The following is an 18,874-nucleotide window of genomic DNA, read 5'->3' on the forward strand; positions in this document are numbered from 1 at the left end:
AAGAACCTTCCGACTGGAAAACAGGTATGTCTTCACCTCTCTACCTTCTACTCTACTCAGATGGTATTTACAGTACTGTACTACAGTATATCACATTACCACATCACATGTACAGGGTATTGCAGGGTGCTAATGCTCCTTTTGCAGCCAAAGTGGTAGTTTTTGTGAAACATACCATGATTACTTGTATTGAGATGTTTCAGTACAGTGGATGATACAGTATATACAGTAAAGTACAGTATATATAGTACTGTAAGAAAAAGAAGCAAACCAATGACAATGTGGTTGTATTTCTCTAGAATGACTAGAAGACCTTCTGGGGGAGGACGCCAACGCCTGTTCACAAAACAGCAGGAACTTGCCGTTGTGGACCTAGTGAGGGCAGACAATGCCATCCGTCTCCACCAGCTACGACAGAAAATACGTAAACCATGTGAGCATCACCACCATCAGACGCATCTTGGGAAAACACAACATCACAATGAAGCAGCTTTACAGGGTCCCATTTGAGAGGAACAGAGTCATCAACATTCAACAAATTAAGTGAATACATTATCCCCCAATGAATTATTAATTAAATTCATATATATAATAATAATAATAATAATAATAATAATAATAATAATAACAGTAAATAAATAAATGAATAAACAAGATCACAGCAGTGCAGACATTACAGAAAGTTTCAGATTAATTACAATTAAAAATCATGAGTTTCCAAAAAGTGTATGTAAGGATTCCACAAGTGAGCAAAGTTCTTTTCTTTCTTTTTTACAATATACTGTATGTTAGTCTCTCCAGGGCTAGACAGGCCATCACTTCCTTTGTCCACATTACAGTAGAAGGTGTATCCATACTTTTCCATAACAATGTGATTATCCTTCTGGCTTGTAAAAGTCCAAAGTCAACAAGCAGCGACTGCCATTGAGTCATAACAAAGTCTTCTGGGTATATTCCCAGTATACAGAGTTTAGCTCGCAAAGGAACTTCCCTTCCAATTATGAGACCTATACAGTCTATTACACTCCTCCAGAATCGTTGTATCCTTGTACACTCCCATAAACGATGAATTAATGTACCTTTTTTTTCTCTGCATTTCACACAAATATCAGGGCCATTAGGGAATATGTGATTTAACCTACTAGGTGTAAGATAAGTACGTATCAACCATTTATATTGTAATAACTTAAATTTTGTGTTAATAGACTTGGTCTGAGCCTTAAAATAAGCCATTTCCCAATCAGCTTCAAGAATATCCTCCTTTATGTCAATTCTCCATGCCTCCAGCTTTTTGGAAGATGACTCTTTTGAATAACATTAGGTCATAGAACAATGAGAATTGTCCTCTCCAATTCATGTGGGACAGAGTCAAATCTTCAATCTTAGACAATGGAGGTAAAGACAACAATTGTTTATGCGTGGATAAAATAAAATGTTTCAACTGCAAGTATTTAAAGAAATGTTTTCTTGGAATATGATGTTGCTGTTGCTCCTTCTCTGACAAAGTCTGGAATTTCAATTGATCTATAAAATAATTTTGTCTCTCTAAATCATTTGAACACTCTGATGCATACAGGGACTTGTAAAAGTCCCTAAATGTGTTATTGATTACTGCCGGTTCCGATGTCACATCACCAGTAGGTGTCATGATGCTATTGATTGCCTTGTCTGACTGTTTTTTCCTAAGTTGCCAAGCCAGTAGTTTACCACATTTTTCGCCTTGATCATAATAAGACTGTTTTAGCCACATTAACCTTTTTGCAACTTTGTCTATGGATAACTTATTATATTTAGTTCTCATAATTTGCAATTCCTTTGCTTTCTGCTGGTTGTAATTATTATACAAGTCTTGTTCCAGCAATCTTATTTGGTTTTCAATTGTTTTCATTTCCATATGCTGTTGTTTGGCTTTGGATTTCATATAACTAATAATTTCCCCTTTAATGTAAGCTTTGAATGCCTCCCATCTAACACAAGCATCAGTCTGATCAAGATTGATTTCAAAATAATTATTAATGCGTTCTTAAGCAAATTTTATAAACTCCGCATCCTGCAGCAACTCAATAGGAAATCTCTATCTCCTATAGTTGTAAATAAATGTATCTATATGTAAATTTATGATACAGCTGCATGATCACTTATGACAATGCTATCGTACCAACATTCTTTAATCTTTGATGAGAGTCCAGAGGAGTGAGTGAGTGAGTGAGTGAGTGCCATGCGTGCTTGAATAACAGGAGTATTCAACTCTATCTGGGTGTGGGTCCCTCCATATTTCAATCAAATCCAAATCTTTATAAGACTGCAGCAACATTTTCCTTGTCTGTATGTGAGTAGAGTCGAGGCTAGTAGAACGATCTTTTGTGGGCACTAAAGTGCAATTAAAATCACCACCGATAATGTACATGCCTTGTAGGGTAGATAGAGTAAGGAAGACGTTCTAAAAAAATTGCTGGGTTGTCATCATTTGGACCATAGATGCTAACCAGGTTCAGCCTATGTGTGGATATGTTACCCTGGACGATGATATATCTACCATATTGATCACAAATAACATTAGTAATTTGGGACAGTAGAAATTTATGTATAAGTATGAGCACACCTCTAGCATGATTACTGTATGGAGCACACAAAATCTGACCCGACCATCTTTTTTGAGAGTATTACAGTATAGTTATATATTATGGTATTAATATTAAAAATTAGTCATTAGTATTACATTTGAAGCATTTTTTTTGCTCATTTGATCCAAGTATTTACAGTAGTTTGCGATTGTAGATCAAATCAGTAGAAACACTCTTGGCACAACTGTTGCCTCATGAATGAACCTCCAGCTGATTGTTCCTGTTCAGTGTCAGGCCTCAATCAGCTCAATCCACTTGAGCAGATGAACATGAAATTGCAGGATTATTTAAACTGCCTGTAGCTGAGTTGTGGTAATTGTGTGATGAATGTCAGCTCCAGTGATGACTGGTCCACCACCTAAATGTCTCAACTGGTAAGTTTAGTAAGACTCCTATTTGAATAAAAATAAATTATTTTTCTAAAAATTAAATCATAAATAATTATAGCCACAAGCGTCAATTCCCATTCCAATACTATATTCCTGCAGTGCAGTTTCAGGACTGCAATTTCTAAGACCACCGTTTCTCGTGCCAGTGCCACCTCGCGATTAGGAGGATGCAGTTTCAGGACCATATTTAACTCCCATAAAGGTTTATTCCACCAAAATACTACTTTTTATCAAAGGATCCATTACACATCTGGGTTTTATGGTTATATTGTTGTTTGTGGGTCCAGCAGAGATTTTAGAAGGGTGGAAGAAATAAAAGTGAAACATAGAGGTAATGGTCTCGAGGTTATCAGATGTTAGTTACAGAACCAGAACAACATGCTATATAAGCAGTTCAAGTTTTGTCATTCAATGAGGGACTTGGTGTACCCTGCACCAGATCTGTCCTTTTGTGCACAAATAAACCAGCCAAACTGAAGAGTTGACTTGACACTTTTTCATCTTTCAGTCAAGAGAAATCATCTTTTCACACCCAAATACTACAAATAAAGATGGAACCATTTGCTATGACCTGTGCAGTCATAAGATGGCAAGACGCAAGGACAACTTTTGGGACAGATTCAAGATTATATACTGTATGTATACTGGGGGAAAGAACCTCAACAACTCCTGGGAGAGAGAGAGAGAGGGAGAGAGAGAGAGAGAGAGAGAGAGAGAGAGAGAGAGAGAGAGAGAGAGAGAGAAAGAAGAGTAGAAATAACATGTTATTGAAATTTCCCTTTAGGATAATATACAGTACAATTATACAGTACATGATGTGACTGGTGTAAATCTCTCTGCCTTGTGACTGGATGGATCTATTTACTCAATAGTATGTGACAAAACCTGATGGGATTATTTTTTATGCTGATAAAGCAGAAAGCGAGGTACAGTGCATGAGTGGCAAGCTCCATTTCACTCAGCTCTTCTCCCCAGGGATGAAAGATTAGGGCAACTAAAATCAGTAAATACATTATAAACTAATACAGTTTGTATATAAAATAAGAAAATGACCAAAAAAGCAGCATTAATACTAATTTTTTTAATCCGAATTTGCAAGATACTACAATTTAATATCTTAATGTTGCTAATATATAGCATAGCCTCTAATAAGTTATAAGACACGTTCCTATAGTACCAGAGGCTGCAGTTTCAGGACCATAGGACCATAGTCAATTAAACAATCGACATAAATTCAAACAATACAGAGGCACGCTGCTTCCCAAACCTTTATAGCCTCAGTCCCAGGTAGCATCCACTTGATGCGAGAGCCGCTCTGATCAGGACCCAGCAGCTGGAAGAGGGGGCCGCACATCCTGTTTTACCTACAAGAAAGGGTTAGGCACATGAGTGTGTGTGTGTGTGTGTGTGTGTGTGTGTGTGTGTGTGTGTGTAAAAACAAATTAAAACAAACAATGGCAAGCAAGTGTGACAGTAGAAGTCCTGTAGGCAAAAACAACATTGCTATCTATCTATCTGGAAACTTTGTGGAGTCGCTGTAAACAACTGACATCAACATTGTGTTAACATTCAGTCTAATGTCAGCTGGTTTCTGCTCTTTATCTGTTTGCTTCTCTCCTCCTCTCTGTGCTCACATATACAGTATTTTAATACAGCTGAATCCACAATGAAGTTGTTCTCATCTACATTTTTCTGTTTGTGTTGTCAGACAACGGAACAAGTTTGAAACAGTGACTTAAACGTGGCCCATTACGACTACATGTTAACCAGCAGTCACTTCCAAGCTGCTGCTCTGCTGTTGTTAAAATCCTGATTTTATAACCACGATGTCATCGGACAACATCACCAAACACATCAGTTAAAGAAAAAGACTGAGCTGTGATTTCAGCTGTATTTTATGTAAAAACGATCACTCACCGATGTTGGGTCTGAGCTCTACCTCATGAGCTGGACACCAAATATGTTGGATTTCGGTTGTCTATCAATTTCGTCAAAGTCGGCTATCTAAGTTAAAGGGAGCAGCACTTGAATTAACAGCCAATTCTGACAGCTTTATTAGATAGCATTGAACACGTGGTATTCAAATGCTGAACTGAGGTTCTTACACTTCCTACAGAATAAACACAACTGGAATTGTTAGCAACAATAGCAGGCTCTTATTGTGATACCAAAGGCTTAAGTGTTAGCTATTAGTAACTGGAGGATGTCTAATATTGCTTCAGCTAAAATTGGTAAACCAATTCTCACCACAGTGCACTTGTTTGTAAGTACACCTGGAGGTTTACTCTTGTGGTGGACTAAAATTCTTAGCTCTAACCTTTGCGGTTTTGGCCAAATTATGAATTTAATATTGCACAATTATGAATATTTGCCAACAGTACTTTGCCTCACACGGGGCACCATTATGTCTGGTCTCAGCTCTACCTCATGAACTGGACACCAAATATGTTGGATTTCGGTTGTCTATCAATTTATTGTCTATCATAAATTAAGAAAATATTAATATTAAAAATATTAATATTAAATAATAACTTTAAATTAATTAAATTAATTAAAGTCCTCGGGGCACCAGCCAAAACTAATAGGCAAAATATGGTTTCAGTCTCAATTTATTACCATTAATCTGGAACTCTGATTAACAATTAGAGTTTACTAACTATAACCAAATTACCATATCAACAGTAAGTTAATGAAGGATTGGAATTCTACAAAGTAGAGGTTGGCAATATTCACGCGTGTGCAACATTAAACACACCAGTAGTTATACTTAAAGGCATTTATTTACAATGGAGCAGAGTAAAACTCAATGTCTAATCTAGTATATACAGGTGTGTGTATGTGTGTGTGTAGGGGTATGTGTGTGTGTCTGTGGGGACACAAACAAAGGCAAGATGGCCGATTCAAAGTTGTCACTGTGACCACATGACCTGAACAAAGAAGACTACACAAGATGGCGGTAAAAACCAGTCCTTGGAACAAACAAAGAGGTCCTTTCCAGTGTTGTTGTAAAGTCCAGTGAGTTGGGAGGCTTCCTGGTGGAGTAAAGTCCTGTCTGGCTGTGTTGCTTTGCTGTTATTTCCTTTGTTCTCCTCACAGAGTTAGCTGTTCCACACTAACTCTGCTATGACTCCTGTTGCTTGGAAAATTAGCTGGACTTGTGTCGTAGCTGCTGATTCTGAAAAGAACTTGGTTCACTCTGAGTTAATCCGAAGCAGGTCACTGCTGTTGAGAAGAGCGTTTGCAGGCTGCTGTGAGCAGGCCGGCGAGAGAGCTGGTTTCTCAGGTAGCAAGGCTGACCTGGGCTGGGGCCTTGTTGCCCTTTGAGGAGCCGAGAGGAGAGAGCAGGAGCCAAGAAGAGAAGAGAGAGAGAAGAGGGACAAGAGACCTGGTTTTGTTTGGTGACCCCCCCTTGGGGGTCACATGTCACATGCTGACCCCCATTGGCCAGTGAGGTCCGTGGGGGGAAGGGTGGTCCCCAGGTGTGAACAGTGGGCAACTGTGGGGTGTGAGTTCCTTTGTCCACTGGAGCACAGAAACATCTGGTCTCTTGAATGATGAGTCCCAACACAGAGATAGTTAGAAGAGACACAATATCTTTCTTATTGTGTCTCTCACAGCCTCTGTCTGGGTAACAAACTGCTGCTCAACTTCTCTACCCCAATTCATTTTGAAACAGCAACGACAAATGGAGAAACTCCAACTTAGTCACATGGTTGAAATATGATCAGTCAGTCAGTCAGTTAGTTGGGGACATTTGTGATTATAGGGCTGGCTCTGCTGTTGTGGTCCAGTCAAAGATGAAGACTTAATTATGGATTTTGGACACAGAGAAAACATCACAGAGAACATCAGTAAATCAGACGCGATGAGAGTGTTGAAAGCTCGTACAGACCCCTGGGTAAAGAGTTCACCTTCTTACAGAGTTCTTACAGGTTTCAGACCTTTTATTTGCTGCCTCAGCCCATCAATGACAGACACAAACTGAACACTCAGTAAATTCAAAGATTATTGAAGTAAAAGGATTTCAATTCTTTTTGAGTTACACAGAATAATTAACTAATAACTGTATCAGAACATTGTTTCTGCTTTTACCATAATTACCACCAAATTACAGAGTAGGAAATAATGACAGGCCTGTAACATGTTAAAGTAAATCACAGCTGAAACCCTGGATTTGTATGATACACACAGAAAACAATAAGTTCTACACATTGTGTACTAGCTGCCAACAGTGTGTGTGTTTCTTTTATGGAAACAGGACACTAGGACTAAACAGCATACACCAAGAAGACTAAATGACTGATGTGTTTACAGGACACAGAGTATGTAGCCATGCCAGTGGCTCTGTACACAGTGCTTCAATCATGTCCACATGCTAATCTGTTAAAAATACCAACATGCTGATGTAAAGCAGGTATCATGTTTGCCATGGTTACTGTCTTAGCTTAGCATGTTAGCATGTACAGCTGAGGCTGATGATGATCATTAACCAAAAATTTACAAATAAGATGTCCACTAAATGATGGAGCTAGATGAAAGTCAGCGGATCAAAGTTATTACATTTCATCCTGAGGGAAAATGAGTGTTTGTGTAAAAGCTTCATGGAGATCCATCCTATAGTTGAGATATTTCAGGTGAGACTGAAGTGGTGACTGACCAACAGAAAGATCAGCCAAGAGAGTGACATGCCATCTCTACAGTATTCAGAGCAAAGGAGTAGACGTGAAGGGACTCACTCACTCAGTGGCTGCCGTTGGCCAAAGCTGCTGCATCAGGAGGCACCTGGAGGAAATCATTTACTAATTTAATTCAACAGCAGCAGAAATAATCAACCACACCCTGCAATCACCATTATGATACCGGACTCGTATAAATTCAACTTATGTTCACTCAAAAATAAGAACACTTTATTCAAAATTCACACTGACATTTGTTATAACACTAACAACTAAAATCCAGCCTTGGGGTAGAGCCATTCAGAACACTCTATTGTGTGGCTCAATTCATTTGTTTAAATCAGGGCAGCAGTTTCTTTTGAAAAACAAATAATATTAACTAATATTGTTGTTTATCCCATATTTCTGCCTTTAACGAACCTCATCTCCCATAAACTCTTGGCCCTTACGGGCCAAACTTCAGGGCTCCTGTGCAATGCAGTAGTCTCTGTGGTTTAGTGTCACTCCTCCTGATGACATCTCACTGGTCTCTGACCTTGTGCCTTGCTGTTCTGTCAGAGCTGTGAAGTCTGCTGTTGTGTTAAACTACAATTGGGGCAAAGCAAAGGCTGGTTTCTAAAACATTATGAGCTCACCACCAGCAAAGCATCAGACGGCTTTTGTTGTGTATCAGCCAAGGAGGTGCTGACTGTCACAAAGGTTACAGGTAAACACAAATAGTCCTAGAGCTAAGGTCCTACCTCTTTTGTGGTCTGACTGTCGGCTGAAGCCAGGAGATCTGCTGATTGTTGCTCTGACTCCGTCAGCGGCTGAACCTGCAGCATGTTAACGAGGACACAGTCACAGTTTGTAATCAGGGATGCAGTTTATTTGTGCATTATGAAATGCCATTGCTTCTTGTTTTCTGTTACATCACATTTTTATTTATTATGCAAATTTTGTAGCTATTTACAAGACAAATATACACACATGTACATGCCCTAACAGAAGTTGATCTGCAATAGAGCTATACCACTATATCCCTATATAGAAAATAGCTTCTAAGATCGAACTTTAAAGATCTACCCTACCACTTACCTTTTTGAGACTCTTATTTTGAAAGTGTCTGTGCCAATCCAATTTGTGGAGATAGTGTTTGTGTGTTTCTCTCAATATATATGTGTGTGCACGGAACATCAACTGTCCGCCTCATGAGGGACATGGGAGTAACAGAAGCAAAAAAGCAGAAGGCCCTGAAAGACCTGGCTGAAGAGGCTGAGAAGTGCAGCTTTTGGCTCTGGCTGAGGAGAAAGGATATGAGTTGTAACACCTAGCGCGGGGTTGGCTGCAGGGGTGGCAGGGAGACGTCCCTGTCACTGCCCCTCCACCAGGACACGTTCTGGGTTTAAAGGGGTGAAATGTTGTGGATCGGTGGTACCCGGCTGACGACCCTGCAGCCAGCCGACCCAAGGGCACCAAAGGAGGTGCATCAGGCAGTAATGCCACAGCAGTTCCCAGGAAGATCCCACAGTCAAGGCTCAGCTTCCTCATTAGGGCAACGTATGACACACTCCCCTGCCCACTGAACTTGCACCTGTGGTTTGGCCAGGAAGAGTGCTGCCCCCTCTGCAACAGCCTAAATGCAAGCCTCCACCACATCCTATCATGCTGCAAGAGGGGTTGGAGAGACGCAGGCTGGAAATGAGCAGAGGTCATCCCCCACCAGCAGACCATCACATCCAGTTTGTCAGAGAAGGTGGGGGCAACACAAAGACAACACCAAGAGCTCCACCAAGGTCAGTTCTTGCCAAACAAGACTGCAGCATGAGAGTTGATCTCGGCAGGAAGTCTCAGTTCCCCAGAGAGATCACCACCACAAGCCTCCGCCCTGGCATAGGGATGTGGTCCAAAAACAGTCAATGAAGGTTGGAAATTGTGGGATTTAAAAAGAGTTTGTCTGACTTTATTTGAGGGAAATATTCAGGGATAGCAGTTAGAGTTCGCAGGTAGCTACAGTTAGCGATTGGAACTGTGCCTGAAGTAAGACAGCAGACATTGCTGAAGATGTAATGAACATCACAATCCTTTACACTGTAGTTACAACAACACCACACCAAGCAAGCGAGAGAGAGGGAGAGAAAGAGAAGCTAGTGCTTACTGCTAAGCTAAAGTAACTAGCTGATCTGAACAGCATGTAAACAACTTCTGAGTTTGTGAAAGTCACTAACAGGAGCAGCATGTGTAAGTTTAAATGTACAGCAGGTAGTTAGACACTGTGATGAAAAAAACAGCAACATTAACTGTGTTCAGACAGAGCAGCAATAAACTCTACCAGTAACAGAAATGGGACACGACACTGACGTCAGCACGTGAACGGTGTCACTACGATAAGTGAAAAGACATCAGTAGAAATAAATCACTGTGTAAAAATGTTCACAGTAAAAAAGTGAGTCAGTTAAAGGTGTTATTGCATTACATTTGATAATTTGACAATGATATTTATATTATTATTTATTTATATTAAAACTATAAAATTAAAGAACATCTTTAGGTTACCAGATATATCAGTTCCCAGGGGAGAACAGCAACGAAATCAACCAATTAATTGCAGTTAGGCACTTTGGAGCCTTAGCATACACCTGATAATTATTAATATACTCAGTTGGTGATTTATTATTAAAATAGTTTTAGACAGTTTTTGATTAAATTGATCACTGTGGAGGATGTAGTGTTTATTACATTATACATCAATATTATAATGTTTCTGTTATTTAGCCTACCTCAAGTGATAAAACGGGGTGGTGGGGTGATGATGGTGGTGTTGTGTGTTAGTGTGTGTAGTAGTTTGTTTTTCAACCTGACAACAACATATACCGGGATTGCTTCATTCAGCAATCCCACCAATAATAATAATAAAGACAAACTGACAACAAGATAGAGTGGGATTGCATAGCAACATAGATGTGGGATTGCTTCATTCAGCAATCCCACCAAAAATAAAGATTTGAATAACAATAGTGTGAATGCTATAGCATTCATGTGAATGGTAGTGAATGGTATGTATGATGTGTACAGTACTGTGAGCCTGCTGTTGTAGCTGTTGTAGTTACCTCCACATCGGTTGTCTGCTGCAAGTGTTGGATCAACTTCATGACACTGCCAAGGTTGTTTCTGATGGAGTCCATGGACTCTTTCTGTGCAGCTGTGATCTCCTTCACCTGGGAGCACAGCTCTGCATGTTTGGCCTTGATGGCTGTCAAGTTCTCCAGCATCACTGCCGGGTTCTCCTGCAGACACAGTATTTGTATATATAGCAACAGAACAGAAAATATGGGATTTCCAAGATTGATTGTGAAGATTATCAGAACGTGCACAACAAAATTGTACACAAGTACTATTAAAATGTAAAAATGAATTCGGTACTTCTTTTCATTTAGTGTGGGAATGGTCTATTGTTTCTCCTTTTAGGACACTGGTATTCTCCCTAGCTGTCATTATTAGGGGACAGGTGTCTCCTGCCATCACATAGACTTCCAAACAAGAAGTTGGACTTGATTTGGAAGATTAAGTCTTAACTTCAATGTCTGTTCTCGGTCACTGGAGGAGTCAGACAATGGTTCATGAATGAGGAACATTTCCTCTTTGGAATCTTTCATTGTGCCCGGGTTTGTTTTGTTCTGTTTGTTGTGTTACCTGTTCTTAATTGATTTACTGCAATATTTTCTCGTGTTGCATTATGTTTATGTATTAAAACACTGGGTAATACATTTCACTCTAAAATGTCTTGATAATCTTCAGATTTCATTATTTCTTTGATATATTCAGTGCCACCAGTACCAGAGGCAGCAAAGCTGAACCTCCACCATGTTTTACTGTAGATACGTGTTCTTTACTTTATGAGATTCATGTCGTCATCGCCTATAAACTGATGCAGTGCATTCCCACAAAGCTCTGGAAATATCACCTCCTTTTTATGCAACATAAGCATCATTCATTGGTTAATTCAGGTCTTGTGGACACTGAAGATTAAGCATAGGTGAATTTTTTTGTTTTTTATTTGGCTTGAAGAACTAATTTAAATCAAACAAAAGGTGCTAATAATTTTAATGTCTTTATTTTTAATTTAATAAGTGGACATTTTATTAAATATTCTCTTTATACAAAACTGGTTCATTTGCATTTATTTCTGAGAGATTCTGAATTCTGTAGTTTGCCAATAATTTTGACCAGGACTGTGTGTTTGCACACAAATGACAGACCTGCCATCATGTCCTCAGTTTCCTGTGGACTGGGGATGGTGTCCTGTCTTAACTGTATGACAATGTTCAGAGAAACGGTGTCGGTGGAAGTATAGTGGTTACCTCAGCAGGAGATCCACTCTCTGCAGTGCTGTTGATGAAGTCCAGCCTCAGTCGCTTCTCAATGTATTCCAGGTCAGCCTCTGACTTCAGGAACTGCAAGGACACTCAGCTTTACACTTTAATGGTACATTGGCCAACTTGAGCTGCTTCTTTCTGCTCAAAAGTAGAAATTCAATACTCCTGCTGATACCTGGACTAACAAAATGATTATCAAAGTCAGCAACCATATGATCAGAGAATCAGTAAGCAAGACTACAAATCTGACCAGTTTAATGTCAACTTTCAGTGCTTTAGTACAGTTTCCAATACTCATTGCTACAGACACATTTCTGTTGGTAGCATAAAAATATAGATGAGCCGTCCTTAATGAAACCTACATGTTCTTTGTCCTATGTATCTTGTTCTGACCTGAAACTGAGTTTTTAAAAGTATTAAAAATGCCATAAAAATCAATAAATAACACACTGTACAACTGCCAAGACTGATTTCAGGTGGTATTTGTTTTAAGTGAACTTCAGATTATCTGTTAAGACATGATTACTTCCCCAAATCAGGCCTATTGTCAGGAAGTTCCTTTGACATGGCAATGCAGCAGTTATCTCTCCAGGGGTCGTTCACATTTTCCAGAATTCTTAGTAGATTTTTCTGGCAATATCTGACATCTGAGTTCAAGTAGCTAGTTTATTATGTAAATAAATTGTTAAAATTGTTACTGTTAACATGTGTGTTACATACTGACTATGTATGTTATTACAGATCATTCAGAAAGTCTTCAGACCCCTTCACTTCTTTCACATTCTGTTATGTTGCAGTTTTATGCAAAAATAATTTAAATGAATTTCCCCCCTCATCAATCTACATTCAATATCCCATGATGACAAAGTGAAAACAGAATTTTAGATTGTTTTGCAAATTTATTCAAAATTAGTAGAGTAGAGTAGAGTATTCAGACACTTTGCTATGAACCCTTGACTGGAGTTCACCTGTGGTAAATTCATCTGAGTGGACATGATGTGGAAAGAAACACATGTAAGGTCTCACATATATATATATATACACACACACATATATAAAATACAGATCAGAGCAAAAACCATGAAGAGGAAGGAACTGCCTACAGAGCTCAGAGACAGTATTGTGTCAAGGCTCAGATCTGGAGAAGGATATAAAAAGATTCCTGCTGTATTTGAGGTTCCCTAGAGTGGCCTTCATCATTCTTACATGAAAGAAGTCTGGAACAACCAGGTCTCTTCCTACAGCTGGATCCCTGGACTAACTGAGACATCAGGGAAAAGGATCTTGGTAAGAGGGAGACCAAGAACCTGATGGTCACTCTGGCCGCAGAGATCCTGTGTGAAGATGGAGAAACTTCCAGAAGGACGACAATGACAATAACTGCAGCAACCCACTGATCTGGGCTTTATGGTGGAGTGTCCATACGAAGCCTCTCCTCTCCTCTCAGTAAAAGGCACATAAAAGCTGCTTGGAGTTTGCAAAAGAGCCACTTTAGGACTCTCAGACTGTGAAGATTCTGATGAAACCTAGATTAAACTGTTTGGCTTCAATTCTAAGTGACATGTCTTGAGGAAACCAGGCACCACCTATCACCTGCCCAACACGATCCCACCGGTGAAGCATGGTGGAGGCAGCATCAAGTGGGTTTTTTTCAGCAGCAGGGAGAGGAAGCTTGGTCAGGGTTGAGGGAAAGCTGAACAGAACGAATGAGAGAGAGATCCTTAATGAGAATGACTGGGTGTCTGAGGCCCTGAGTGCTCTGTACCAGTCTGGCATCCACCAAATCGTCCCAATCCAACCTGACAGAGCTTAAGAGGATCTGCAGAGAAAGAACTGCAAAAAAATCCCCAAATCCAGATGTGCAAAGCTTGTGATGTCAGACCCAGGAAGACTGGAGGCTGTAATCACTGCCAAAGGTGCTTTAAACAAGTCCTGAGTGAACTCTCTCAACAGTTATGTCAATATGATATTTAAATTTTTCCTGTCTAATTCTTATCATTGATAAATTATGTTTTCACTTTGTCATTATGGGATATTGATTGTAGATTGCTGAGGGAAAATTTTATTTAAATGATTTTAGCATAAAACTGCAACATAAGAAAATGTGAGGAGTGAAGGGGTCTAAAAACACTGTGTGCTGCCAAATAATTGCCAGAGGACTGTAGCCAGGTACTGTAATTCATACAAATCAATTAACACCTACCCCAAGTTTAGTGCACAGCATTTTATTCAAGCTGCAAAGCTAAAACTGTGCAATGTTATTAAATCGTTGTCATGTAAATCTAAATGACTGTGCACCTTCACCCCCAACATTAACACAAGGGGAGTTAATGTATAATTCAGCAGGGAACTAGAAAAGAGAACTAATTTTGCTCAGCAAAACACGCTCTCTCACACAGTGGTAAATATTTTGGCTGTGCTGGCTGCATGCTTTAAAACCCGTGAAAAATTTGTACTTTAACAAACACAATAGGAGCAATATTCTGGAGACACAAATATTTTTGCATACTATTTTCTTTTTCCATACTTATCCAGACCAGGAAATGACTAAAATCAAATTCCACACTTTTCCATACTGCACAGGAAACCTGTCTATCAGTTATTATTCAAAGCAGTTTGGAGGAGTCTGACTGTTTTACCTTGTGTAGTACAAGACAAAGTCAAGACAGATTAAGTTAGTAGCCAACACACTGATACACGTATCTGTTTTCAGTGTCTCAAATTGCACACTAATTATTTTCAATATATTCAACATATGCGTAGTGCACTCTCACCTACCCATCTATCATGTTTACTTGAATTGATACAGTCTAGATATGTAACAGTACTCAGTGCAGCTGGTCTCTGCAGTTTTCAGATGCTTTGACAATACTATTGCACTGCTAGCTGTCTGATACAGTAGTGCAATGAAGTCAGAGCACCTGCCAACAGCTGGAATCTCAGAGTTTGGAAACTTTTCCTTTGCTTGTAACTATTTCTGGCCAATGCACTTTTAACATTGCACTGGTTTTCTAGCAGTAGTACAATGTAAAAGGGCACTGGGCAGACGGCAGACTAGCTTAGCTAAAGGCTATATTCTACAGTGGTATGCAAATGTTTGGGCTCCCCATGCAAATAACTTATCTTGTTGATTTTTGCTGTGAAAGGAAAGCCATGCAGCAAACAGATTTTCCACTATTGTTTGGAGCTGTGCATTGCATGTGAAAGAGTAATATGCATCAACAGCACACTCAAAAACTGACCATATTTAGTCTAAATTCTGTCTGCTTTAAAAGCTAAAACTCTGCTTAGAATCAGCAGTGTGGATTTGTAACACAGCAAGTGACATACTGTTGAAAGGTCTGGAAAAAGCTTGTAAGTGGACCTTGGGTTAAGACTGTTTGGTCAAACATTTTAAACCTGCTTTACTGAGCTATCTGCTTCTCTCTTTACAAGCTGACAACTCACTACAGACACAATTATGTTAGCTATTCACTGCATTTAAAAATCATTTTAAAGCCGCCCTGCTCTGCTTCCCATAATAATTACACGGGAGGAGTACAGGTAATTTTTTAGAGAGGGCTACTGTTAAACCAACACTGAAAAATATTTGAATAAAAAAAATATATTGAACTGTACTGAATGTGAGTGCCTTCGATCCACATGCCTTATGGTGTTCCAATTTAACTGGTGGTCATGTTGTCTGCTGATCTTTGTTTATATATTTCACTTCCTGTGCTCCAGATGTTGTTGTTCGCAGTTTCGTAAATTTTACCAATAGTAGGCCTACCTGTGTCTGTGAAGTGTGAGTCAATTTAAAATGCAAATCCATGTCAATGTGACCTACAAACAACAATTCGAACTGAACAATATGAAAAAATATAAGTATTGCGCAAGCCCTGCAATGGGATTCGAAATTGTGTTTCTGTGTTATAAAGCTCAATCAGATGTCTTCCTCATTGCGCCTCCAATCTGCTCAACAAAATTCTGCTTTAACTACATAAATCTGGTTTAATCTGTCAGCCGCTTAACACTTGTTAATGATTCAGCAAATTCGCCCGTGTTAACTGGTGACAGTAACAACACAGACAGATGCTGCCTACTTAAGAGCAAGCCTTAAATGCAAATGATTGCCTTACACAGCAAAACAAAAGGTGTTATGAAGAATACACAAGCCTCAAAGAAACTGGCTTTTGTTGGTTGCTAAAAAGTTCACATAGTGGTCTTTACAATGCACATACCAAACCCATGTCAGGACATATATTTTACACAACCACTCACTGGTTATGTAAAAGCATCACTGGCATTATTGTGTGTATCAAGTAAGTTTTCATCTTTCATGAGTTCAGATAAACAGATCACTGGATTTGTTCAGCTTCCATGTATCCTCAACTTTTTTCTTGTGGAAGTTGGCAGATAGGATTTTAAAGGAGGAACTGGTGGTTGCTCCCTCTGATGAGCAGGGGACCAGTCATCTGAGAATGGAAATGGCCGAAAAGTGCTACTTACTTACTTACTTAATAACATGACTATCTGTACTGTGTCGAGTGTGTGGTCAACATGACACACGTCAAAAAGGCTAAAGCAGTTTGGAGCACTTGCAGTTGATTAATGTCTTGATGATGGAATTAGCATGCATGTTTTTTCATTTATTTTCTGCCAGATTGAGTGCAGGCTTTGTGAGAACAGGTTGCACTGGAGCAGTGTTGATCAACCAGCTCCTGATGGAGACTTACTGCCCTGCATGTGCTTAGCATTTGAAGGAACAAATAAAAGAGTCCCTTTCCAAATTAGGTCTATTCAATTTGAGTTTATTCAGTGATTATGTATTTCATGTTAAATGGATTCTGTTTGCTGAAATGACATAGTTTTCACTGCTCTCAAAGTGCATTTGATAATTTGGTGTCTCTTTTCCATCTGATGTACTCCACTTTGTCCTACTTATTATTGTAATGCAACAGGATTATTTAAGTGTTCAACAGCATAAATAAAAATGACAAAATAACGTTCAAAACCTATCAGAGGTCTTCTTGCAACATCAGGCTTCAGGTTCACCGTGTAGGGCGGGTTACAGGCAGTCGAGTCGGTCCTTCGACCAGAGGGTGTGAATCCAGTTTAATTACTTTGCTTTTTAATACTTGCTGAAGGTTTATATTTTCTTAAATTAAAGTTTATGATGCGAAGAACTAACCGTGTTGTTTTTATAGCCTCCTGTCATTTTAAAGTCAGTCTGTCTAACACAGTTTACATGAAAATGACGAATCTGCGAGTCAACATCTGGAGTTTGTTCGACAGACCCAACCGTAAACACAGACCATCAGACAACATGGCCACCCGTTCACCGGGAACAACGGGAATACGTTATAACACTGGACAACAGCCATATATTTTAATGAAGGTCATGTTATTAAATGTTGAAGACTGTTTGACGCTGCTTTAACAGCATACGTCTAAACTGGCCTCACACTGGGCGTAGTGGTCACTTCATTAAGTTAGCCTGTAAGCGAGAGTGTTTCAAACGAGGCTGTATCGTTTGGTGCTCTAACGGGCATGTTGAATGGCGCAAAGGAGTTTTAGGTGTTTACTGATAACGTTACAAAGAGAATATTAAAACATGACTGCTACTGATTTTCTCTGTAATTATTCAAGTGGGTTAAAAGCAATTTAAGGAAAAGAATATAACAGACAATAAGAGAGTTTTACACTGCGCTTACCATTGCCTCAAGCTTATCAACTGTTGTCTCCATGTTGAATAGTTTTCGATCTGATGCGGGCTCTGTGATTGGCCAGCTGGAAGGAATGGAGAAAGCCAATTGGGCAGCAGTGTGTGGAAAGAGCCTTCACTCCGCTCTGTGAGTGTCGCTGCCATGGATGTACTGGACTCAAAGATGGCGTGGGGTCACATGACTAAAAACCATGGATGTATAATAAGAACTGGATGTAGGACCTAAAATGGCGCTTATTCAGTTCAGCCCTATAGGAATTACTCGCCTGGCAAAAAAAAAGAGTTTCCGGCATCCGGGTTATGGGTGCATCCTGCCCACTGAATATGCGCAGTAGTACTTCTCCCATCATGCTGGGCTGTGAGAACCAGCAAACTCAAACTGCGTTTTGGATCTGACGCTGCACGTTCATGAATGCAATGCTAGTGGTCAAAATCTCACCAAAAATCAAAGATCAGAGAAATATTCTAAAGACTGAAAAACGATTTGTAAATCAGAACTTTGGTTTTTCTTCTTTCCTCTTTCATTAACAATCTGCTGACCCCTCAGATTGATCTGGTGTCCCACAGATTATATAAATTAGTTCAAACCAGCTCCAGCGGCACAACAGTAACATGATGCTGGCACACTGACTTCCCATGATCTGCCCCACTGTTTATAGCAATGCTGCCACTGCAGCCACCACAGCAATATATATAAAAACACATATCAAACTCAGAACATTCATACAGATTCTGCACATTCTCCAATTAATTGATTGGGCATGGGATTATAAGTACTATAAATAGATTTTATTTAGTATGTTATTGATTAGAATGTATTGTATAATGTAAAACAAATATACAAACACACACACACACAATGTTTGTTGTCTCCTGCTGGCTCCTCTGCACCAACACAGAGAAGATAAGTGGATAAGTGATTGTTAGAGGCACAGGCTGTTTTTAAATTGCCATAGTGACATAACAACTTAAAGAATGACCACTAAGTGCTTTATAGAAAACATCCTTCTACTAGAGACCCAAAATCACAGGATGTAATGACCCAATTGCCACTCCACCTGTGCTACTGTCATGTATTTAAGTATTTTCTGACAGGCTCCTGAAACAATAAAACAGATTTCAAATT

General features: G+C 39.4%; 1 protein-coding gene across 3 annotated transcripts; it reads right to left on the minus strand.

Annotated features, from left to right (window-relative positions):
* Positions 1 to 4,079: 4,079 nt before the first annotated feature.
* ska2 (spindle and kinetochore associated complex subunit 2) lies at positions 4,080 to 17,893 on the minus strand. 3 transcript variants are annotated; one of them, XM_023404829.2, is made up of 6 exons: positions 17,738 to 17,893; positions 12,030 to 12,122; positions 10,779 to 10,955; positions 8,430 to 8,504; positions 7,754 to 7,795; positions 4,080 to 4,377 (listed from the first exon to the last, which is right to left on the minus strand). In XM_023404829.2, the coding sequence occupies exons 1-5, from the start codon at positions 17,768 to 17,770 to the stop codon at positions 7,754 to 7,756; spliced, it is 420 nt and encodes a 139-aa protein (XP_023260597.1). In that variant the 5' UTR covers positions 17,771 to 17,893; the 3' UTR covers positions 4,080 to 4,377. The 3 variants fall into 3 exon arrangements, with proteins under 3 accessions (XP_023260597.1, XP_023260596.1, XP_023260595.1); XM_023404828.2 differs by having other exon boundaries at positions 7,750 to 7,795; XM_023404827.2 differs by lacking the exon at positions 4,080 to 4,377 and having other exon boundaries at positions 5,044 to 7,795.
* Positions 17,894 to 18,874: the final 981 nt, after the last annotated feature.

Source organism: Seriola lalandi, unplaced genomic scaffold (assembly GCF_002814215.2).
Source record: "Seriola lalandi dorsalis isolate HSWRI2012SDOR001 ecotype SW California unplaced genomic scaffold, Sedor1 jcf7180002054256, whole genome shotgun sequence".
Lineage (NCBI taxonomy): Eukaryota > Metazoa > Chordata > Actinopteri > Carangiformes > Carangidae > Seriola > Seriola lalandi.

Coding starts and splice junctions, on each gene's coding strand:
- ska2 (XM_023404829.2), bottom strand. CDS start 17,770: ATGGAGACAACAGTTGATAAGCTTGAGGCAATG. Junction 12,123..17,737: donor TTGATAAGCTTGAGGCAATG/GTAAGCGCAGTG, acceptor GTGTCCTTGCAG/TTCCTGAAGTCAGAGGCTGA. Junction 8,505..10,778: donor AGCAGACAACCGATGTGGAG/GTAACTACAACA, acceptor AACATGCTGCAG/GTTCAGCCGCTGACGGAGTC.